This window comes from Bos mutus, chromosome 6 (genome assembly GCF_027580195.1).
Source record: "Bos mutus isolate GX-2022 chromosome 6, NWIPB_WYAK_1.1, whole genome shotgun sequence".
Classification (NCBI taxonomy): Eukaryota; Metazoa; Chordata; class Mammalia; order Artiodactyla; family Bovidae; genus Bos; species Bos mutus.
The window spans coordinates 99,270,811-99,296,258 of record NC_091622.1 but is presented as its reverse complement, the minus strand read 5'-3'; the positions used below and the strand labels follow the sequence as shown (position 1 = coordinate 99,296,258).

Sequence of the window (25,448 nt, the reverse complement as noted above, 5' to 3'; positions counted from 1 at the left end):
ATGTTTAAATTTTAGGTAAGCTTATACTGTTTGATTTATCTAACAACCATTAAGAGTCAAGAACTTTAATGACAGAATGAAAAGCATAAAATTTAAAAAATTTTTTTTAATTGCAAGTCAAACTGAAGTCAGAGACAGGATATCAAGATGTGAAAACTCAAGTAAATTTCTTATGATTTCTTTTGTTTATAGTTTCCTTTCTGACCTATAAGTAAATAATTTACAAATTATTAGAATGAAATTAATACTAGTAATCAATAATTTGTATGCTTATTCCTTGCCAGTTACACTTTTCATTTTCACTGTAACTTATCTTTACAGTAACCCTATGAGATATAAATACCATCATACCCATTTTACAGATGAGAAAGTCAAGGCATAGGGGTAATGTCACTTGTCAGCTAAGAAGTGTCAGAATCTGAGTCCAAGTCATTCATCCAAAGCCCACGGTTGTAATAGTTATGTTATATTACCACTCAAGATTTAAGCTCATCAGAGTGTCAGCCAAAGCTCCTTACTCTCTGCTCACTGACTCTATGCTGTTTACAGCATTGAACTGAGCATTTAAATAATAATAGAAAATTATGGTTTCCTATATTAGATTCATGTGAACTAATATATACATTCCTATTCATGTTAATGATCTTATTTTGGAAAATTCATATTTAATATAATGTTTTTATTGAAAATTATGGTCATTCAGTTTGTAGGGTATTTTAAGATTATGTTTATGACATTACAATTTGAAATCATATAATTGTATTCTGCACTCAGCACTAAGAGTAACTATTTACCCTCTCCTCGTCAGATGGAAAAATTAGGGACCAGATTTTAATATGTAATTTGTCTGTTAAGAAAAAAATGTAAAAGTATCAATACCTCGGTGTAACATGTGCTGTCCAATGTTAAAACAAATGATAGGAAGAAAGAGCTTACACCAAAGGATTGTTTTTATTGTTATTTCACATGTGAAAAATGTCTGAAGGAATTTTGTAAGTGATAAGGAAAGAAATTCAGAAATTCACTGTGAAATGATTTCTCAAGAAAATGAGCTCCTTTAAAATAAATATTTTTTAGTATTATCATTATAGAGACTTTTATCAACAGTTTTGTCGCAAGAAATGTAGCCTATTGACCTTAATGGTAGCTAGTAGCTACTAAGAGAATAAACAACAAAAGGCATACTTCAGTGTGAGTTCTGTCGAATTCTGTGGGAGTTTTTAATGCTGATTGACAACACTGCTTCTCATTGAAAGCCAAAACAACACCCAGGTTTCACCTAGCACTTTGTGGTTTGCAAAATTCTTTAACATATGTCATGTCATTTACCGTCATGATTCCAGACACAAGTATATGTATTTTATGGTATATAAGTTATATTTTATAGGAAAACCTAATGAGTATAAATTAAGAATTAATTCCTCTCTAATTAGGGAAGTAAGACTGCTAAATACATAAGGTCCCTGAGTCATGGAGTAATATTTCTGGGTATCTTTCTTCTGTCAATTCTGTGGGGTTTTTTTCTGTCCTGCACCACTTCAGTAATATCAGGATCTGACCAACCAAACTTCATGTTTAAGAACTTATTTGTCCTTCCTTGGCACCTGCCTGTACATTATGTATGCTACTTTGGTTCTAAAAGAGGAATCTAGGTATTTAAGTTTCATTTAAACTCAATTCAATTTAATATCATTTTCTCTGAATATCTATCTGATATATACATAGATACTTGTGTACATATACAGAAATTTATCTCTATATATTGATATATCATCTCAATGGATTCTATTTCTCTTTGAGCTGATGAACAGTATGTTTTGAATGTTTTACTCACATTAGTTTTCATCAATTTTTTCTTTATAAAAATACCTTCCATACATAGCTGTAGCTTCAGTTCAGTTCAGTCGCTCAGTGATGTCTGACTCTTTGCAACCCCATGGACTGCAGCGCATCAGGCTTCCCTGTCCATCACCAACTCCAGCTACATCAGCTATAGCTTAAATCTAAATTAATGCTCAGTTGTTAAAAACACATTAGATATTCCTTAAGATCAGTTATCGGTAGAAATAGAGTGTGAAAATTTGGAAAGGAAAATAAATGCTAGCATTGCTTTTCATTTAGGACCTATAGTTTGATCAAAATTTATTTTCCTATTTAATGTATAAAATACCACTTTGTTCATTTAGAATTTACTACAAATGACTATCACCCAGTATTCCTTATGCAGCTGGTTTTTTAGGAACGTGGTGATGTTATTAAGAGGACCAAGGGAGACCAGGGCTTCCCAGGTGGCACTAGTGGTAAAGAACCCGCCTGCCAACGCAGGAGACATAAGAGACTTGGGTTTGATCTATGGGTCAGGAAGATCCCCTGGAGGAGGGCATGGCAACCTACTCCAACTCCAGTATTCTTGCCTGAAGAGCTCCAGGGACAGGGGAGCCTGGTGGGCTACAGTCCATAGGATCGCAAAGAGTCAGACACGACTGAAGCGACTTAACACACACACGCGAGGGAGACCATGCGACTTCACAGGCTCCATTGGGCCACAGGTCCTAGTGCCACCCCTCATTAACTTTGTGACTTCAGACAAATTGCATACTTACCACATTTTATTAAAGGATAATGGCAATTTCTTACTCACATGCTCATGTTTAAGAAATGAGACGATATATGAAGAGAAGAACATATACTCCAGAGGATTAATTAATATCACACTGAGCAATTTATTTGGACTCTTTAAAAAGCCACCCAGACACAAATTTCTCTTTCATTATTTTAAATAGTAGCAAGTATGTGCTACTTTGTCTTAGAAAAAAGAATTTGGGGGAAAATGTGGATATTCATTGAAATAAAAATTGCTTCAGAGTAAAAGTCAGTCTTTCTTCTTTGGTTGCTATTTGCAAAAATTTTCCATTGAACCTCTGGCCAATATTCCTTCTGTACTGAGCAGTGTACTAGGTATGGGGTTGGTGAGAGAACTAATTGAGTTATTTCCCCAAATTACCTATGTAACAGAGGAAGCAGGATTGATGGAAAGGCTGGTGCTATACACCACACAGATAAGTAGTTATCTCCTGGCAGAGCTGTGCTTCTAGAACACACCTTGGATGTCCAGATACCCACAGTCACAGTGGGCTTGGATTTGCTGTCCCTTGGCCAGAAAACTTTCCTGCAGAGTTACAGATCATGCAAGGAAAGATTACTTTGTATATTTATTTTGTCCTATCTCTAAATTTGTAGGTCATTTAAGGCTAATTAGTTTATAATATTCAGGACAAATGAAATATATTAACTCTATTATGGCTATCATATTTTTAAGTTACATTTTTAGTAGTATCCTACAATCTGGCTATTTTTTAAATATTACTTTCTTCTTAGGAATGTTAGAGCTCTTTGGAGGTCGTTCTTGGTCGGTGTTTTCTTCTTTTTTTTTTAATTCTTTGGTCATGCCCTACCCCCCCACCCCCACCCCTCCCCCACCCACCACCTGCAGGTGGGATCTTACTTCCACAACCAGGGATTGAGCCCATTCCCCCTGCATTTGAAGCACAGAGTCTTAACCAAGTCCCTGGATGTCATTCTTTTAATGAGTAGAATTTATCTTACCTCTTGTATCTGACTGCCTCAACTATGTTTTAAGACCTAACTCTTTGTGACACCATGGACTGTAGCCCACCAGGCTCCTCTGTCCATGGGATTCTCCGGGCCAGAATACTGGAGTGGGTAGCCATTCCCTTCTCAAGGGGAACTTCTCGACCCAGGGATGGAATCTGGGTCTCCTGCATTGCAGGCAGATTCTTTGCTATCTGAGCCACCAGGGAAGTCCTATCCTAATAGACAGGCTTCCCAAAGTCAAAGAGAAAGTAAAGTAAAACTTCTGACTGGAAGATTAATTCCAAAGTCGAGTAGTTAATTGCTTATATTAATATGAATGTCCAAGATGGAAATGTCACATACTCTGACATACTCCTTTCTGTGTAAATGTAACATGGTAATCAGTGACTAATTTCATCCTTCTCGTTGTATTTCCTCTTAGGATTCAATGTGGGCAGGAGTGCTGGCGGACGATCAACTGTCAGGGAGATTAACCGGGATGCTTGTCACTTTCCTGGCTTTCCGGTGCTTCAGTCATTCCTTCCTAAACACACTAATGTCCCTGCTCTCTATTTCCTCCTCATGGCATTGTTTCTGCAGCAGCCCGTTAGTGAGCTGCCTGAGAACCTGCAGGTCAGTGTGCCTGTCGTCAGCAGCCGATGTAAGCAGGGTTGCCAGGTAGGAATTACCTAGTCGGGTGTAAGTGTAATTACATTTGCCAAAAAGTCACTGTAGGGTATTGAGTTCATCACAGTAAAAACCAACTGGTTCCATCCCTATCTCACATTTGGGATTTGACTGGGGTCATAGAAATCTGAAAATACTGTAGAAAATTTTCCCAAAAAGAAGTTCTGTGTTCCTGTTGTTCTTTTTCTCTTTATGATTATTCTGTGTGATTATATACATGGGAAGATTTTGGATGGTATTTTAATGATGATCAAAAGAATTCAAGTAATGTGATTTTATCTAGAAATATAATTAATTTCTGTAGAATTAAAAACGAAGTAATGTGCATTCCACAAATTAATTGGGTAGATATGAAAGGATTTTTAGTGCAAATTCTGATTAGAAAAGTGTTTCTGAATTCTTAATGATAGGTAATGTCCATATTAGGAAAACAGTAAGGCTTTACCTGATTTTCTAATCTTAAGATTATGTGGATATCTATATATAGCTTATGTTTGTAGCACTGCAGAGATGTAGGAATTTAGTCTTAAACTCAATTACACTTCCATAATAATCCCAAGATGCTATTCAAATCAGCCATAGTAATCAACAAAACCTTTTAAATGAAAACACTGAGTCTGTACCCTACGTTAAATCATGCTACAGATGCATGAGCAAAGCAGAGTTTGGTTACAGACGCCATAGGCAAAGTGTTATATAAAACTACTATGAATGAATCTCCTCAAACTGATTTTTATTTGGTCAAATCTTCATCTATATGTAATCTAAAAGTGAATTAGAACATTGCTGAGAGTGGGGTGTGGGGAGTAAGTTCACTGTACTTTTTGAATAGATCCTGCTTAAAGCCATTAATTCTTTAATTTCATCACCTAGCTAATTATTTTCCTTAGGAAAAAAAAGAAAAGGATGTTTTTAAGATAGATAACTAGGACACTGATACATAAGATTCACTTTGTCTTGTAAATGTGAAAATGAGTTTTAAAACATAGGAGGGAAGAGCATTAAGTCTCTATCTCTTCTTCATTGCTCACTTTGAAAGAAAATAATTTCAAAGAAATTTTAGAACATTAGAACTTGTGAGGGTCTCTACCGAGAAAAATTGACAGTACCTAATCCTGATTTGCTTCACCTCTGCAGTTTGATTTAGATTCCATCTGGACCTTTATCTTTGGAGTTCCTGCCTCCAGTGGAACCGTGGTCTCATCTATCCACAATGTGTGCACAGAAGCTGCTTTTTTGTTACTGGGCATGCTCCGAAGCATGCTGAATTCAGTAAGTGCCCAGAGACTCTGACACCTGTCGGTAATTCCTCCTGCCTGGGATTCCTTTATAAAAGTAGGGGAATCCTTTGGTAATCTAAGTCTTTATTTACTACGTGGTCTCTGGAACCTCACCCACTCTGTTTTATTTAGTGTAAGGACAGACCGTGAAGTTGTTAAGATCCTGAACTCAGGAGCTGGATTCAACATCCCAACTCTGATCCTCCAGACATACTAAGCTCATGTGCCTCAGTTTCCTTATGTATGAAGTGATAATGAGGATAAAAGTTACCTCTTAGGACTCTTGTGAGGATGTATGAGTTAACATGTACACAAAGTGCTTCCAAGTGTACCTGGTATAGAATACAAGCTTTATTAAGTGTTAACTGATGCTGTTAGTGCTATAAAACACATATTTCAGTGTATACATTTATATAATAAATATACTGTATTACATGCAATTGCAACAATATGTTACTTGAACTTTTAAAATCACTTCTATTTAGAGGCTCAAAATGTTATCAGTGCAAGTTTTACTTAGTGTTTTCATTTTCTCTTTTAGTTATTTCTAACTTAGATATGAAGCACTGAAAGAGTAAATGACAAAATTTATGTTCGTATCTCTCACAGGAATGCTGTGAATAATGATTTAATTTTTTTTCTTACAAAATTCAGGGTCACATTGTAAGAGGAATTATTAACTAGACTCATGGATTACAAGTACCTGAAAAATCTGATTTTAGTCAAAACTGTTCTTATGCAATCTAAGAAAAGAACATTGCTCTTAAATGTGTTAATTTATAATGCTTTGGGATTCTGGTTTTGGTTTCTATTCATAAACAATTATAAAAATCTAAGCTGAAAAAAAAGACTCTCTGGGCAAGTATCAGAAGATAAACATTGTTCATATAGAGTCTTCTTCCTTTTTTTAGTAGCATCATCATCATTGTTATTGTGGTAATGCTTTTAAGGAAAAGAAAACTCCTGTGTGTCTCTTTCACTCAGTCTTCTACAGCACTGCTTTACTTCTGACACTTCAGGTCACCAAGTATATAGAAGATTTTGCCCCAGGAGCTGGGTGTTCCACCATTCAGTTCAGTTCTGACACTATCTGCCAGGATATAGCATCCAGTTCCACAGGTTAAGGGCTCAGTCTCGTAAGATACTCCCCTGCCCCGCCTCCACCAATCCTGCCCCACTTCAAATGCCAGTCAGAAGTCCAGGTTGTTACCTGTGCTTCTGACTTAATAGTTGTAAATCACAGGTTCCTGTGTCTAAGGAAAACATTTTACTTGCCAGATTACCAGTTTATTACAAAAGGTAACTCCAGAACAACCAGTTGGAAGACAGGCATACGGCAAGGTGGGGAGGGAAATGGAGCTCCACGCCTTCTCCGACTGGCTCTTCTCCCAGCACCTCCATGTGTCCACCAGTCCGGAAGCTCTCTAAAACCCATCAATTTTGCCTTTTTATGGAGCCTTCATTACATAGACATTAATTAAAGTCATTGGTCACTGGTGATTGAACTCTTCTTCCCTGTAGGCTGTGGAGGAGCAGATTAGGTTAATTTCCAACCTTCCAATCACATGGTTGGTTCCTCTGGCAAGAGCCCATCAACCTAAATTCAAGCGTGATTGAAAAGGGCTCCTTATAATGAACAAATGGAGGACAAAATGGCACCCCAATCCAGTATTCTGGCCTGGGAAATCCCATGGACAGAGGAGCCTGGCAGGCTACAGTCCTTAGGGTCACAACAGTTGGACACAACACAAGTCAAGACATCAGCCTGCATGTTTGTCCCCACATGGAATGCTGGTCTTGAGAAATGAGAGAATGGCTGCTAAACCACCACCACCATCTTGAACAAAAAGACACATTTATGACTCTTATCACTTAGGAAATGCCAAGAGTTTGAGGATCTCTGTGCCTGAAATGGGACAAAGATTAAATATGTATTTCTTATTATAAATCACAGTATCACAGTTGCATAATGGTTAAGAACACTGTTCTTATTTTTTATATGACAGTGTGAGACTCAAAGGGTAAAGTAACTTCCCCATTTCATCTTACTCCTTACTCTGTGGCATGATGGAGGATGGGGCAACTTTGATGGTAATACAGCCACTGTTGGCACCCACCACATTCATATTGATAGCGCTGAATAATCAAAACCATTGACTTCAGTTACTGAGCTGTGAGTACCCCAGTCCAGTGTTAGTCACTCACTTGTGTCTGACTCTTTGCGACCCCATGGACTGTAGCCCGCCAAGCTCTTCTGTCCATCGGATTCTCCAGGCATGCATACTGGAGTGGGTTGCCATTCCCTTCTCCAGGGGATCTTCCGACCCAGGGATTGAACCCTGGTCTCCTGCATTGCAGGCAGATTCTTTACCATCTGAGCTATCAGAGAAGCCCAGTGTGAGTACCCCAGTGAATGGAAAAACATCCTCTCAGTTTCTAGGGGTGTTGCCTTTGTTTTAGCTTATTTCCCGATTTGTTGGCCTGTGTGTTTACCCCTGTTTGGTTTATGAGAGTTCTGGACCATCGGTATATCAAGTTTTAGAAGAGTAGTGAGTAACTTGTAGCAATGTCAGTGACGCTAACGTGTTGTCTCCTCTCCTATCCCCTGGCAGCCTTGGCAATCAGAAGAAGAGGGGTCTTGGCTCCGGGAGTATCCTGTGACCCTGATGCAGTTCTTCAGATACTTGTATCACAATGTCCCGGACCTGGCCTCCATGTGGATGAACCCCGATTTCCTGTGTGCACTGGCAGCCACGGTCTTCCCCTTCAACATCCGCCCTTATTCAGAAATGGTAGGAAAAAGGGAGGAAAAGGTCAAAATTGGAATTAGTCTGCTCTAATCGTTAGCAGATTTTTTTCTTTTTGGCCAATCTTTTAAGCTTCTGACTAAGTTATAGTTTTGTAACTTTCTGCTCCACCTCTTGTATCATTATCTAGTGTCTGTCTCCAGACACATCCTTCTTCTGCTTTCCCTAAAATTTCAGCAGTGAACACTACTTCCTGTTGTTATTTACCATATTCTTGTAAGTCTCTCATGAGTGACTTTCCTCTTCGTGTAGCTGTTGATCTATTTCTTATTATATGTGACAATAGCTGTAGTGTTGTGAACTCAGATTACAGAGCTCTAATAGGACCAAATTTATTTCCACTTTATTTATTTATAAATCTCCTGGATTTAGTCTTTACACACTAATTACAGATTTGGTTGTGTTTATAAGAAATGAAATGCATGCCTGTCCTTTCTATTCAACTTTTTCCATTTTGTTCAACTGTTATTTTTCATATTTTGCACTAACTTAGTAGAAAGTTATTAGACTACTCTTATATCATATGGGCTTCCCTGGTGGCTCAGACAGTAAAGAATTTGCCTGCAATGCAGAAGACCTAGGTTCTATCTCTGGGTCGGGAAGATCCCCTGGAGAAGGAAATGGCAACCCACTCCAGTATTCTTGCCTGGAGAATCCCATAGACAGAAGAGCCTGGCAGGCTACAGTGGACTACAGTCATTGATACCGCAGAGTAGGACTTACAGAGCGGCTAATGCGTGTATCATATAGATACTTCTTTTGTCCTTTAAAACACACCCAAAAGACAGTTATTCCTCCATGGGACTTCAGGATTTCATGATGTTTTCTCCTTTTTCTCCTACTTACTCTAGACCCTGGAATAAAGTACTTCCTCATACTAATTTCTTCTTCATGTAAAAAGATGAAATAAATACTCGTGCTAAAAATTGTGGGAAGTTTTAGGAGAAAGACAAGTGTAGCACATGACCTTAATACTGTGGCTTGTTTATAACTTTAAAATCCACACTTTTGTTAACAACAGGATTTTAGTAATAGCGCAGTGTTTTTTCCTTGTCAGCATCTTATAATCTGTCTTCTTGACCTTTCTTTTTCTGTTGACTCAAAATTGGTACTAGTTTTGTTGTTGTTTTGTTTCATTTATTTGCTTGTTTTTTTAACCTAAAAAATAGATCAGCCCTTGGGTTCAATCATTAGTATGCCAGATCTTTATCTGAAATTCTGTAACACTTGGCTTCTCAGTAGGTATGTTTTATAATGTGCACATAAAATAGTCCTTCTCATTTTATTATTTAATTTATTTCAAGGGCAGTTATCCACAGTAGAGATAAAAATTCAGCATAAAGCAGTTATATGGTTAGCGGCCAGTCAGTAGCTTGATATTAGAAAGAATGTGTGTTGAGTAATCATGATCTATGGTGCCCGATTACCTCCCTGATAGGAGTATCTGAGTAAAGCCAAGTGAACTATGTGATGTGTTTAATAGCTTCGTAGGAGGTTAATGTTGAAGCAAAATGCTGTTGGTGCTACAGTTTGGTTTTTAGGAAATATGGAAGTAAAAATACCAAATGAATTTGAATGCGACTAGGGTACGTTTCCTCTTGATTTTATTAGGTGACTGATCTCGATGATGAAGTTGGATCTCCAGCTGAAGAATTTAAAGCCTTTGCAGCAGACACAGGGATGAACAGAAGCCAATCAGAGTACTGCAACGTGGGCGTCAAGACATACCTGACTAATCACCCAGCTAAGAAATTTGTTTTTGACTTCATGCGGGTCTTAATAATAGACAACCTCTGTCTTACACCTGCCAGCAAGCAGACTCCACTGATTGATCTTTTGTTGGAGGTAAAGACAAAGAGATGCATGTACACCTCTTAAATTGTTTTTATAGTGAGGGCATTAATAGCCAAGCAAGTTTTATGCCAAATACCTTTCAGATTTCTAATTCCTCTGGGTTGTAAAGGCAGAACATATCATGGGCTATGGGGATTTTTTAATCCCAAGTGTGCTAATGTATATACTATCAGTTTGTTTCTCTTCTTTCTGTTCCCCTTGGCATGTCCTTTTTTTCTTAGATTTTTTTTAATGTGGACAATTTTTAAAGTCTTACTGAATTTATAACAGTTTTGCTTCTGTTTTATGTTTTGGGTTTTTGATTGGAAGACATGTGGGGTCTTAGCTCCCTGACCAGGGATTGAACCCGCACCCTCTCCGATGGAAGGTGAAGTCTTAACCACTGCACTGCCAGCTAAGTCCCTGCATGTCCTTCATCCAGCCCTTTATTGCCCTTTCCCTAGACCAGGAATTGACAAACTTTTCCTGTGAGGGGCAAAATAGCAAATATTTTTAGATTTATGGGCTGTACAGTGTCTAACAATTACTTAACCTACCATTGCAGTTAGAAAAGCAGCCACAGGCAATACATAAATGAGTGAGCATAGCTGTGTTCCAATAAAACTTTATATACAAGAACTCACATAGGCTGAGTTTGGCCCAGGGACCCTAGTGTTCCAGCTGCTTCCCCCCTAGTCTCATACAGCAGCATCGTCTCCTCAGCTTGTTAACTCCCTACTTCAGTCTGTCTTATGTATCACTTCCGGTATTACTGCTTTTAGTGTCCTATGGGGCTTAAAACATGTTGCTCAATATGCACTTTTTAAATTTTTCCTCAAGGCAGAAAATGTGTAGGTTGCTTGGTATCTAAGCTCAGGCTGCTATAACAAACTACCCAAAACTGGGTGGCTTCAATGGCAGGCAGTTATTTCTCACAGTTCTAGTGACTGAGAAGTCTGACATAAGGCTGCCACCAGCTTGGTCAGGTCATGGTGAGGGCCCTCTTCCTGGCTGATCGACGGCTGCCCTGCTCTCACAGGGCAGAGGAAGAGCTCAGGTGGTTCTTCATCTTCTTATAAGGGTTTGAGTCCCCTCATGGGGGGATCCACCCTCATGGCCTTCCCAGAGCTTCCTGGGGGGCTTCTCAGGGCTTCCCAGGTGGTTCAGTGGTAAAGAATCTGCCTGCCAATGCAAGAGATACAGGAGACATGGGTTCACTCCCTGACTCTGAAGATCCCGTGGAGAAGGAAATGGCAACCCACTCCAGTATTTTTGCCTGGAGAATCCCCATGGACAGAGGAGCCTGGAGGGCTACAGTCCATGGGGTCGCAAAGAGTCAGACATGACTTAGCAACTAATCATGCATGCATCATGGCTCATCTAAACCTAATTACCTCCAGAAAGCCCTACCTTATAATATCATCATATTGAGAGTTAGGGCATAACTTACGAATTTGAGGGGAGGGGACACAAACATTTAGTCCTTGCACTTGTTCATTCTCTTGATAAGAACTAGCTGATGTTTCAGAAAACAAACCCTAAGTGGCCACACTGCTGGCTCTAGAAGTTGACCATCCCTGAAAACCAAATGTTTCTCAAGGAGAAATTTAAAAATCACAGAAGGTAATCTAAGATACAATTAGTTGCTTATTCATTCATTCTTTTGGCCAGTGCATATTAAACATGGTCAAGCAGTACATGCAAGGGCTCTGAAAATAGTGTTTCGTGAAAGATTTCAGTGCAAAAGACTAACTGCTTTTCTCTCTGAAAAACTTCCTGCATGCTGCTGACAATTGTTGGACAACTGACCCTGCACTTTTCTTCTCCCTCTAGTGGTGAAGAGAAAACAGTTAATTTTTTATTTGAAACCTTAAAACTCCAGCAGATGTTTTATCTTATTCATGTAGAAATATCTCAGCTTGATCTATTTAAAGAAATCACTAGTATAATTTAGATAACAGTCATGCTAAGCATTTTAACCAGGACCACAGTGTTTAATATTGGCAGGAAAATAATTGATTTCATCAATAATTCATGTGGACAAGCATGCCTGGTAGACCTTGTCCTCTTTGGAAACTAAAAATAAGAAAAAAGATGGCTAGTATTTTAGTCCCTGGGGTAAGAATGTGAAGCATTTTATGCAAAATAAAATGTTTATCATGAAATAACAGAATAAAGTTCAGAAGAGGTATAAGAAAGCATAACTGAGCCAAAAAATAAGATACATATATGTAGAAGAAATCAGAGAAGGCAATGGCACCCCACTCCAGTACTCTTGCCTGGAAAATCCCATGGGCGGAGGAACCTGGTGTGCTGCAGTCCTTGGGGTCGCTAAGAGTCGGACACGACTGAGCGACTTCACTTTCACTTTTCACTTTCATGCATTGGAGAAGGAAATGGCAACCCACTCCAGTGTTCTTGCCTGGAGAATCCCAGGGATGGGGGAGCCTGGTGGGCTGCCATCTATGGGGTCGCACAGAGTCGGACACGACTGAAGCGACTTAGCAGCTTAGCAGCAGAAGAAATGGGGTAAGTGTGTATATCCAGTAATAACACTATCAGTCTTGTCAGTTCAGTTCAGTCATGTCCAACTTTTTGTAACCTCATGAACTGCCGCACACCAGGCCTCCCTGTCCATCACCAACTCCCAGGGCCTACCCAAACTCATGTCCATTGAGTCAGTGATGCCATCCAATCATCTCATCCTCTGTCGTCCCCGTCTCCTCCTGCCCTCAATCTTTCCCAACATCAGGGTCTTTTCAAGTGAGTCAGCTCTTTGCATCAAGTGGCCAAAGTATTGGAGCTTCAGCTTCAGCGTCAGCCCTTCCGATGAATATTCAGGACTGATTTCCTTTAGCATGGACTGGTTGGATCTCCTTGCAGTCCAAGGGACTCTCAAGAGTCTTCTCCAACACCACAGTTCAAAAGCCTCAATTCTTCAGCGCTCAGCTTTCTTGATAGTCCAATTCACATCCATACATGACTACTGGAAAAACCATAGCCTTGACTAGATGGACCTTTGATGGCAAAGTAATGTCTCTGCTTTTTAATATGCTGTCTAGGTTGGTCATAACTTTCCTTCCAAGGAGTAAGCATCTTTTAATTTCATGGCTGCAGTCACCATCTGCAGTGATTTTGGAGCCCAGAAAAATAAAGTCTGACACTGTTTCCACTGTTCCCCATCTATTTGCCATGAAGTGATAGGACCGGATGCCATGATCTTAGTTTTCTGAATGTTGAGCTTTAAGCCAACTTTTTCACTCTCTTTTACTTTCCTCAAGAGGCTCTTGAGTTCTTCTTCTCTTTCTGCCATAAGGGTGGTGTCATCTGCATATCTGAGGTTATTGATATTTCTCCCTGCAATCTTGATTCCAGCTTGTGCTTCATCCAGGCCAGCCTTTCTCATGATGTTCTCTGTGTATCAGTCTTGTAGGAATCCTAATATCTAACTATCAGTTGATAAATTATGTAATTGTCTCTTATTTTAGTTTTTCTGTATTTTTCAGTGAGGAAAGCTTGATATGACATGTATTAACTTCGAAGTAACATTCTCGTTATTGCGGTCACTAATTTGCCCTATAGTGGAATTGTATCTGATTGCATTAGGGTGTCATGGGTGGTAGGATGATGTTTTAGGAAGAACCAGAGAGTGTCAAGGTTGAATTTCCCAAATAGATCATTAGCTCCTTAAAGTTAGGGGCCAAGTTTCATGTGTCCTTTTATCTCTCACAAAATTAGCTCAGTGTCTTGATTTGTTCTTTAAGTAATTTTGAATCATTTAACTACAACTACATCCCTGGCCTTTCCCAAACAAGATACAATACTATCTAATAAAAGATATATACATTTGCTTTTAAAATACATGCTTTTAGGGACTTCCCTGGTGGTCTAGTGGCCAAAATTCTGTATTCCTAATGCAGGGGACCAAGGTTTGACTTGGTCATACGTAGAACTAGATCCTGTATGCCACAACTAAGACCTGATGCAGCCAAATAAATAAATTCTTTCTTTTAAAAAAAGCATAAGACCTTTACAGAGAAAAAATTATACTTCTTAAAATTTATGCCTCAAAGCTAACACACACAGAATACACACACAAAAAAATAGTTGGTGAAAAGGATATTGCACTCCCTGTTTTCCTATAGTGTGAAAAAATAAAATTACAGTCATATGATTTTTAATGTTATGATTGTGAAGTCTTTATCTCTGAAGAAGTTCAAGAAGAGAATTATACTACACCCTTGCCATTTACCTTCATGGAAGAAGCGGTTTGAACCAACTGATTTTCAGTCTGATATGCTCATGCCAGGCTATTTTCAGTCTTAAGATTATTTGGGATTTTATCACAAGAGTATCTGCTTATTTCACTACATCTACAAAAGAATGTGTGACATTATCTCCATTAGCAAATAAAAGATCTGCATTTATCTAGACTGGCCACAGTGTGAGTCAGGTCAAATACAAGGGAGGCAGTGTGGTGGTGTAGCAAAGCCCGGTTTGAATTCTGGCCCTGATGTTTATTATATAAACATTTTAATCTCACCAAGCCAAATTCACTCTCTGAAGAATGATATTATATACTACCTCCCCCAGATGATTGCTGTGAGAGTTAAATAAATAATAGGTAAATCACCCAGCAAAACTATTTTGAGAAATTAAACATGCTGCTTTTAGCTGTGTAACCTTGACTCAGCTCAGTTCTCTTCATCCCTTCTAGTTTGCCCACCTTTAAAATAGCATACGAGATTCCCAGGTGATTTGTGTACATGTTAACATTTAGGAAGCACTTCCTAATCTGCAAGCTGTATCCCGTGGGTCAAATCTAGCCTGCCTTTATAAATAAAGTTTTGTTGGAACACACATAAAGAATAGTATAAAAATAGAATCTGTCTCTGAGGATCATAGTGACAATTAAATAAGATGATCCGTTTAAGATTCATAACACAGCGCCTGGCACTTAAGACTTACTCAGAAACCAAGTGGCCTGTGTTGTCTTGTACCTGGGCCTCCAGCTGCTCTTCCCTGGCTCGTCTTCCCCAGTGTCCTCTGCTGTCACCACCAGGCATCTCGTGGAGAAAGTGGAAGTGTGAGTTGCTCAGTCGAGTCCAACTCTTTTGCAACCCCATGGACTGTAGCCTGCCAGGCTCCTCTATCCATGGAATTCTCCGGGCAAGAATATGGAGTGCATTGCCATGCTCTCCTCCAAGGGATCTTTCTCATCCAGGGATCAAACTCGAGCCTTGGGCATTGCAGACAGATTCTTTATTGTCTGAACCACCAGGTCTCATGGAGGGCCACAGGAATTTGTTGCATGTGGCCATGGAAGGAAAGTACCTGAGAACAGTCATGAAGTACCCATACAGACCTAAAAGAAAGAAAGAGAGTGAAACGGAGTTCACTGCTTTCTGCTCCTGCCATCTTCTTAAAGCCCTCCCCGTTCACATCAGAGTGAAAGGCATGTGACTGCAGAGCAGTAAACAAGCCCCACCCCAACCCCATCCCCTGCAAAGTGGAAAAGTGGGCAGGCACTGTTATCAAATACCTGAGAGAAGAGAAGCCAGTGAAGAGGAACACTGCAGTCAGGATGACAAAGCTCAGGCTCCTCTGATGGCTCCAGCCCATTACAGAGACAGTACGGAACACTCAAGGCCTTCCTCCCCAAGCCACAGTGCTCTCAGCCGTGGGCCATAGATGCACGTGGGCTGTCTAGCCTGTGTCCAGGAAGATTCTGCCTGGCATCCCCAGGCCTCAGAAAGGAGGCTTTGATTCTTTGAAGATAGATGTTATTGGCTGGCTTTGTGTTTCCTCTGGGAAGATAGATCTGACAGCCAGAGGCCAGAGCAGACCACAGTGCTTATCCTCCCTTTGTTCTGCACTGAGCTCATCCTGGTTGTCTGGTGAGCCAACCAGGCTTATCTGGAAAACCAGGACAGATCATAGCAGAGCTGCTCTTGTTGTACATCTGTTAACTTCAATTTGGAAATTTTCAGTAGGGCTGGAAGAGTGGGGCAAGTAAAGCAGTGAACTTTGGCATCAAAAAAACTGAGCTTTGAAACCTAGTTTTGACTTGAGCAACTGACTTAACCACTCTAAGCCTCAGTTACCTCATCTCAAAAGTGGAGATGATAGTATCTACTTCAAAAGGTTATTTTGCAGAATGAGATAAGGTACATAAAACTAAGCAGTGTCTGGCACATAATTGTGTTCAGTGAATTGTTTAAAAAAAAAATGGAGAGAACTATGCATGCACTCACAAAGTCTTAAGTCCTTTCAAAGTTAGGCTGCTGTGAGCCTCAGTTCGAGCTTGGAGGTTAGAGCCAAGAACAGAGTTGATTCTGGGTCATGATCACTCATGACACAGCTTCAGTGAGCAGACAATTAAATACCTTTTGGTGATTGTTTTCAGTTGCTCACCTGTGTTCAGTTCTTTGTGGCCCATGGACTGTAGCCCGCCAAACTCCTCTGTCCATGGAATTTTCCAGGCAAGAATCCTGGAGTGGGTTAGCATTTCTTCCTCCAGGGTCAGATCCTCCTTCAGACCCGGGGATGGAACCTGTGTCTCTTAAGTCCCCTGCATTTGCAGGTGGATTCTCTTCCACTAGCGCCACCTGGAAAGCCCTAGTGGTAACTGAACCAGCCTTAAATCCTTATAGAATACTTTTTAATGAAGTAAAAATAAATACTGTTGACAGATCAAGCTACTTCTCTTTGTACTATGTTCCCTGTTTTACAGACTCCAAAACTTTCTCTTGTTAATTAAGGCTATATAAACTCTACTCACTCTTACTTTCTCATTAGCCACATTGAGTTGATTATAATCCTGAATAAGTATTGCTGACTTCAGGGGTATTAAAATCCTGCTGTGAATGGCCTCTAATCTGATTAAAAGATAGTCCTCATAGACTCATCTTCTGCTTATCACTTCAGTGTCTTTACTTCCCCTTCCCTCGGCAGGGGTCGAGTCTTCAAGGCCTCTCAGCCTGAGGAATGGGCTGGCCTTGGCCCCAGCTCGCCTGCTGTCTGTTCAGCTGCACAGGAAAATGGATTAAGATTAAAAACAACATGACATGACCTTCGCTTTTTCCCAGATTACTCTCTTGCCAAACCAAACTCCTAAGCACTAATATTCTTTTAACTGTTACTTGGCCCATATTTTGTTATTTTAAAACTGGATAAATGTGTTTTACCACAAAAACAGAGAAACATTTGTTAAAACTTTGGTTGGTTTTTGAATCCTTAGAATAATATCTTTGATCTGAATATAGAATTCCGATTTTAACTACTTTTTTTAAAAAACCTTTATTAGAATCGCTTTGAAAATCAGAATAGAAAGAAACGGGTTTTTTCCCCCAGTAGAGCATATTTTAATTTTAAATACATAAAGCAAAACAGTGTTCTGTAGCCCACTTTCGTGTCATGGTTATAAACATAGTCCCAGACCAGTCTGTGCAAGAAGAAATAGATTCTTTAATTTCATTGGCAAAGCATCACGCCTCTGCTTATAACTACAAATCCAGATCTCCTTTTAAGAAACAACTTCATGTCACTTTATTGAATGGTTCAATATCTACCTTCTGCCCAAAGCCAGCTACCAGGACTGACATTTGAGAGAATAACAAAAGGATCTCTCCTACCTTTCATCCCTGTGTTCCCCGAGCTTTGCCACCTCTCGGGTTAGAGTCCTGAAAGTTATACACCTGGATTGTATCACCCTAATTACCTAGAGAAATGCCATCAGAGAACTATAGTTTAGCTTCATGCCCTAAGCTTTTATTCACAATAATTTTAAAAATCATCTTTGTACTATATAAAACCATTATCAAAGGTATTACCTATTGAGTTGTTGTTCATTGTCCGCTTTATAAAAAAACCCACAGAGAACATTCTTTTCAGAACCATCTAGGAAAACATCCTTGCTGGCTAGTGTGGTTTTTTAAAAAAATATTTTATAGATATTAAAAAGCTTTGTAAATCTTTTTTTCTCCTCCTTCTTGACCCTAGGAAGCTCTAAGCGAAATTGTGTGCTTAATTAATTTTTTATATAAATACTCCTGTCCCCATTGACTTCACCTTCTTAGTTACTAGATTCCTGAGCTTTTGTGTTTGTTTACATGGCCTTATGATTTATTTTACCTGTATATCATTAAAAACTGCCTGATTTCTTTTGAAAGTGAGTTATAATAATAAATATGAAAATTTTATTAAATACTCAAAATGTTGAGAATACTGTTTTTGGAGGAATGGATTCAGAAGACAATATGCCTGTTCAATTTTTTTTTTAATCTATGATCAGAAAAATAGAGTATACACATACATACCATCCCTCATGACATATTTTATTACTTACCAGTAGGGGCTTTTTTAAATATGACTATGGTAGTGTAACTATGGTTGAGCCTTACCTTCATTGAATTGGTTCTGTTTCTAATTCTAAAATTTATTACTTAGGCTTCTCCTGAGAGATCGACAAGAACGCAGCAAAAAGAATTTCAGACTTACATTTTGGATAGTGTGATGGATCATTTGCTTGCAGCTGATGTTTTACTGGGTAATATTATGTTATCTTCACTTTGTTCAAAAATACTGGTAATCACTTCCCTTCTTTATTTAAACTCCAAGTATACCACTGTTTTAACTTCATCTTTTTCCTTCTTTCCTGTGCATTTTCCCATCATATTGGTATTTTCCTTTGAACCTGGCCTTAATGATCAGCAACAGGGACTACTTAAGCTGCTTGTCCACTTTCGTACATTCAGAGGTGGCAGGAAGGGGACAAGGAAAGAGAAAAAAAGTGTTTTTAAAACCATATTATGTGAACAGGCTCTATTTTTATAAATTAGCTAATACTTTAAAAAATTAACTTACTGTAGTATAGTTACAAACAAGCAAATTATAAAATGTAGCACTCTGTGAATGACCACCCAGACAACATGCCTCTGTAAGAACAAATGATAGAAATGCGCTACCAGCACCCACAGAAACTCCCCTCTCCTTGACCCAATTACTAGTCTCTGAGTCACTGCCTCAACTTCTAAAACAGCAGATTCATTTCACCTGTCCTTGAACCTTATCCACACAGGATCACACAACATGTATTCTCTTTAGTCTGGCTTTTTACACTCAATACTGTGTTCATGAGATTTATCCACATAGTTGCATGTGGCAGGAGTCCATTCATTTTTGTGTAATGTCCTTTTATATGAATATATAAATTTATCCAATTTGTTGTTGATGGACATTCAGTAGTTTTTAGCTGGAGACAATTAGAAATAAAACTGCTATCAATGTTCTTTATATAGTATCAGTTTTACTACATGAAGACACACAATGAAAAGTTTTGCATCATGTAGTAATTTAGAGTTAGGCAGGAATAATAATTGCAATCAGTAAAAACTCCAAATTTCTAGAAAGGAGGGGCTTAATTCTCCTGGCTCCATTGGAGGCGGAGCCAGGAGGATTAGCCTTGAGGCAGTATGTACACAGCAGGCACACTCAAGACCCTGGGGCAGCTATGGAAGTGAAACAGTGCTGATAAGGATCCTGGAGGGGGCGAAAGGTACCCCTTGGCTATTCGTAATTCCTCTGGATCTCTCTTCCACCAAAATTACTTCGTTGTGCTTAAAGGTATATTCAAAAAGAGAAAATTTAGTGGTTTCCTTTATCCTTTATTAGTTACACAGTATCAATTTACAGCTAATAAACTGACAATTTTTCTCTCAAGGGGGGACCATCTATCACTGACTTTAAGTTGAAGAACTGTTTTCTTATCACAGACTGTCACAAGACAGAAAGTTCACAGTCTGCATCCATAACATTTTTATCCTGCAGAAAGTATCTCTTTCAACATTTATCATGACTTCTGGCCATGAACATCATTTTCCTTCAAGTGGTCCATAAAGTTAGGAGTCTTATTTCTGATTATAGTAGGTGTACTCATTTTTCCTTCGCCTGACTTGTTTAAGGGTCTGGTCTCGGGCTGGTTGATATGCGTTTTCTTAGACATTTTTTTTTCCTGTTGGAATTTAGGAGAAGATGCATCTCTTCCTATCACCAGTGGAGGAAGCTACCAGGTATTGGTGAACAATGTGTTTTATTTCACACAACGTGTGGTGGACAAGCTTTGGCAAGGCATGTTCAACAAAGAATCTAAACTTCTTATAGATTTTATAATTCAACTAATTGCACAGGTAATCCATTGTCATATTAGCTGTAGAGTACATGTTTTCCTATTGAGAAACTTTCCTCGGGTGTCAAAATTGTTGGAAATAATTGTAACTAATAAGATAATGAATGTTGACATTTAATGTGAAGCTCAGCTTATTAAAAGTGAATAAAACCTTTGTATCATAACCATTCCCCGTTACCTCCTGGCCTGGCATCCTCTTTCTCTCCAGCTATGGGCTTCTCACTGTCTTCCCCGCTGATATCACTCTTTGCTACACTCATAGCTGAATAACTTGCCTTTGGTTTAAAGACCTTATGTTAACAGGATTTGATAGATCTTTATAGTATGATGAAAGGCTTACAGAACATGAAGATTTGCTGTTAAAGGAGTATTCTCTTCTTGCAGTTGAATCTGCACAAAGTCCATTGGAGCCCTGTTTCTTTGAAAATGTCATTTTACTGCCTGTCTGGGGTGCCTTTGCCTGGTTTGGCACAAGCAACAAATCTCATTCAACACGATGTAGCACGTAGGAAAGACCCTTGTCATGTGTTGTTGGCATGTGGTGCAGAGGTTCTTTCATGTCACCTGAGAATTTAAGAATAAACTTGTATATAAGTCAGAGAAAAGTTCTCAAGTAAGATGAAAGTAGAACATCAGACAAAGTTTTTACTAATGTTTTAGGTCATTTTTGTGTGTAATTTTGAGTAGATGCCGATCACCCTGCCAGAACTTGTGGGTAGGAGATGCTATCTGGCTGGCACTTCTTCGTTTTCTCAGGGAGGCTGCTTCACTCCCAGGAAGGCTGGCAGCTCTCCTCACCAGGAGGTCTATTTACACATAGCACTCATCTCCTGACATCACATTTATGTGTCTCTTGGGCTCAGAACCTAGTAATAGCAAGTGCTTTGTATTTTTTTGTTAATAACTCGGCACCCCAGTACTTAGCATGGCCTCTGGTACACAGTAAATCTAATAAATGTTCATGTGTGAATGCTAAGCAGGGTTTGGGGGTTCGTTTTTGTTTTTTCCCATTTTACTAAGTAAAGTATCTCTCATTTCTCTAGTCAAAGAGAAGATCCCAGGGGTTGTCACTGGATGCAGTCTATCACTGCCTCAACAGGACCATCCTGTACCAGTTCTCCCGGGCGCACAAAACCGTCCCGCAGCAAGTAGCCCTTCTTGACTCTCTCAGGGTCCTGACTGTCAACAGGAACTTGATCCTGGGCCCCGGAAACCACGACCAAGAATTCATCAGCTGTCTGGCTCACTGCCTCATTAACCTGCATGTTGGGAGGTAACTTTTAGGTTCAGTTTAAACTGGTCTTTATTTTATTAATACTTCTTTGATGATAACATTTCTTTTCTCTGTAATCTCAGTTTTACTTAAAATTTCATGAGAAGGTAAAAAACAAGTATTGAATTTTTGCAATGAGATAATGATTTTTTTTTTTTTGCTTTAATTTCCTTTTTCTTTTTGTTCATCATGTGTCATATATACTTTTAAAAAGATTGTTTACTTTAAAGTAATTTAGATACACGCTGTCAGAGGTGAAGAGGAGTAAAAGGATAGGAATGCAGTAAATAAATGCAATATGGGTAAAATTAGTGTTTTTCCATTGATTGTTTTGACGGATATTTCTTTGGTGTCTTCTGGGGCCCAGGCACTGAGTTAGGGACTGGGAAGAAATATGAGTAAGTCAGATCGTGTGGCAGGTCTTAGAGCTCGCAGTCTAGGAGGGAGGACCAGTAACTAAGCACAGCCAGTCAGATGTGCTAAGTGCTCTGGTAGAAGCGCGGTGCTCATGGAGAAAGCATGTGCCAGGTGGCCTCTGCCTGGGAGAGACACCTGCTGAGTTACAGCGTGAACCTGGTTGAGGAGGAAGTTACCGTCCCAAGAAAACAAGGAAAAGTGGTATCAGAAGAAAGCGTTCACCTGCGTGATTTCCCAGAGGGAAAAAGAATACGGTGCATAGGAAACTGCACGTATTCTACTGCTGCTGGAGCACAGAGTGGTGACATAGAGATGGGAGAGGGAGCACAGACATACGAGGAAAGTGTTCATAAGTGAACTTTTGGCAATTTTTAGGTAAAAATTGTAATAGTCATCAAAAAGCATCTGAAATAATATGTTCATCTTAATGCTGTAATTTAATTACATTTAGTCCAGTGGATTTGTGATATCACTCCTTAAAAATGACATTTCCGTGATAAATTAGAAGTTCTGTTTTGTGAGTCTGCCCAATGTCTGTCTGCCATTAATGGAACTTTGTGACAGAGCCAGCATTCACTGGTGTCTGCAGAGTAATAGTCATTACAGTTTGCAGCTACAATAATTTCCTTCATAGAATTTAAACTGCCTGGAATTTTCTAGCAATGTGGATGGATTTGGACTGGAAGCAGAAGCCCGCATGACTACATGGCATATTATGATCCCCTCGGACATTGAACCAGATGGTGGTTACAGCCAAGATATTAGTGAAGGTAACTGTCTCAACTTGCCCCCCACACCTTTCTCTCCACTCATTTCTGACAAGCTTATTAACCAGAAATGTATTAATACATCTTTTGTTACCCAAACATTATTGACCAGAGATGTTTCGGTATTCACTTACATAACAAATCACTGGCCACAGGCGTTAGTTTCTGCAAAAATCCCCCGGTCGATAATGTGTTAAGATATAGCCAAAAAAACTAACTTTCAGAAACTGCCAACATTGACAGTCTGTCTCCCCGTAGGGCATACCTGAGCATATACCAATACACCCACCAACGTACACTGACATGCTGGCTGTAAATCTCCTTATGCTGGGATGGGTAAACCACTAACCACTGACAATGCTTGCCCTCCACGTTTCATAGTAACACTGGAAAATTTGGTGATACATTTGTACAAGTAGTAACACAAACACTAAATTGGTGCTTATCATTAAGAGAGCCAGCTCTTGGTAGTATTAGGCCAATCACCGTAGAGGCAGATATTGCTTGAGACAAGTTGTCAGTACTACCATTTTTATTCTTTCTCTCTGTTTTAATCTAGTTCTCCCACTGATTTTGTTAAGTTCCATGCATTGAAGCCTTCGGGTGGACTGATTTCTAATTTCCAACAATGTTCAGTTGAAAAGATTAGATAATTACAGAAGTGTTCATTTCTCCAGCAATATAGTGTGGTCGTTCTACATATGATTTTATCCTTTGTCCAGTTCTTATTCTTTCATTCACTTAAGCATTAATTTGTTCTGTTATTTCACTAAAATTTCTTGAATGCCAGTGATTGTTTCCTCCCAAGGAACTAAGTCTAGAAAACTGGTCCCCAAAGTGAAGGGCTCAGACTAGAAACATTGGCATCATTTGGGAACTTGTTGGAAAAGCAGATTCTCTGGTCTGACTCAGATCTGCTGAGTACTCAGTACTCAGATACTCTGGAAGGTGGAGACCAGCAATCTATTTTAACAAACTCCCAAGTGATCCTGCTGCTTGCCAGATATTGACTGGTCTAGAGCAGTAGTCCAAAGTAAGATGGAATTTTAATAGTAAAAATTCTAAAAATGTTTATTATTTCTTTGCTTTTGCAAACTATTCAAGAACAGTTAACTTATTAGTGAGTGTACTTAAATATTGAATTGTCCAAAAAGTTTGTTCAGGTTTTCCCATAGGATAGTATGGAAAAACCCAAGGGAAATTTTTAGCCAACCCAATATTTAGATCTAAAATTTACTTTTAAGTAAGGAGTATATTCTTTTCTTTCAATATAAGCTAGATAATAAAATGTATATGTGATTTCCAGTTTTATAAATTAAAATGCACTCTTTTTGCTAGAATAGAAAGTTACTTTAAGTTTTCCAAGTAGCCAGCCACGTTTTTGGTTATCTGAATAATCATTTTCTTTCTTTCTTTTTTTTTTTTTTAACTGAGCTGGCTATAATGTGAAGCTTTTTTTTTTTTTTTTGGATGATTAAGTACTGTACATCTAAGTTGAAATTCTTAGATGTAAAACAATTAAAAAAATACTAACTACCTTTGTATTATTTTTGATCACTTGCTGTTTTTCATTTCCTAGGGCGTCAGCTTCTTATAAAAGCTGTCAACAGAGTTTGGACGGAATTAATTCATAGTAAGAAACAAGTCTTGGAGGAGCTTTTCAAAGTCACTCTACCTGTGAATGAAAGAGGCCACGTGGACATAGCTATAGCAAGGCCGCTCATCGAAGAAGCTAGTTTGAAGTGCTGGCAGAATCATCTAGGTAAGAACGTTTACAGATACCATGTGGCCAAGAGACTTACACATGACTATCCTATGTGGGTGCCCTTTAGATATGAAATTAAAACTTTCCCCAAAGGATATTATGATGGCAGTAGAAATGAAAATCAATACAGTATAGACCATTCTAGAATGATTATATTGTATCAGGCTTCCCTTGAGGCTCAGCTGGTAAAAAATCCACCTGCAATGCGGAAGACCTGGGTTTGATCCCTAGGTTGGGAAGATCCCCTGGAGAAGGGAAAGGCTACCCACTCCAGTATTCTGGCCTGGAGAATTCCATGGGGTTGCAAAGAGTTGGACACTACTGAGCACTTTCACTTTCAGAATGATTATACTGAAATTAAGCTTTTCTTCTTAGATTTTTTTTTTTAATCTGAGATGTGTTATACATCAAGGTATCTATGAGCATTGTAAATAATATATTGCTCACAACTTCAGTATGGTCATCATCTTGGCTACGACTCCATATCCCTTATCTATAATTCTAAAGTGCCAAAACCTTAAAAATCCAAAATGTTATTATTAATTTGATGTAAGAACTCACTTGGTGGCAAAACCTAACCTATCTTTGTTTCTCCTACTAGGCATGAATATTCATACATTTTGTTGCAGAAATATTAGTTATTATTTTATTCATTATGGTTTATTACTCTAGATCCTCAGATGGTATTGTATAACATATAGTATACATACCGTATCACCTTTTTAAAATCCAGAACTTTTTAAATTCCAAAGTATACACAACACCATAGACTCTAGGTAGGGCATTGTGAATTGTTATTAACGTAGAAATTGATGACAGTTAAAATAAATTTGCATAGC

General features: G+C 38.9%; 1 protein-coding gene across 6 annotated transcripts in view; it reads left to right on the top strand.

Annotated features, from left to right (window-relative positions):
- The window catches only part of WDFY3 (WD repeat and FYVE domain containing 3), a 283,089-nt gene that overhangs the window by 193,676 nt on the left and 63,965 nt on the right, over window positions 1-25,448 (top strand). For 5 of the 6 annotated variants that reach the window (XM_070372638.1, XM_070372639.1, XM_070372635.1 and 2 more), the window contains 9 exons: window positions 4,037-4,272; window positions 5,419-5,553; window positions 8,174-8,353; window positions 9,980-10,213; window positions 18,650-18,749; window positions 20,228-20,388; window positions 21,431-21,660; window positions 22,738-22,847; window positions 24,424-24,606. In XM_070372638.1, coding sequence (XP_070228739.1) covers window positions 4,037-4,272; window positions 5,419-5,553; window positions 8,174-8,353; window positions 9,980-10,213; window positions 18,650-18,749; window positions 20,228-20,388; window positions 21,431-21,660; window positions 22,738-22,847; window positions 24,424-24,606 — 1,569 coding nt within the window. The remainder of the gene's footprint in view (window positions 1-4,036; window positions 4,273-5,418; window positions 5,554-8,173; window positions 8,354-9,979; window positions 10,214-18,649; window positions 18,750-20,227; window positions 20,389-21,430; window positions 21,661-22,737; window positions 22,848-24,423; window positions 24,607-25,448) is intronic. The other variant, XM_070372634.1, reaches the window with a different exon arrangement.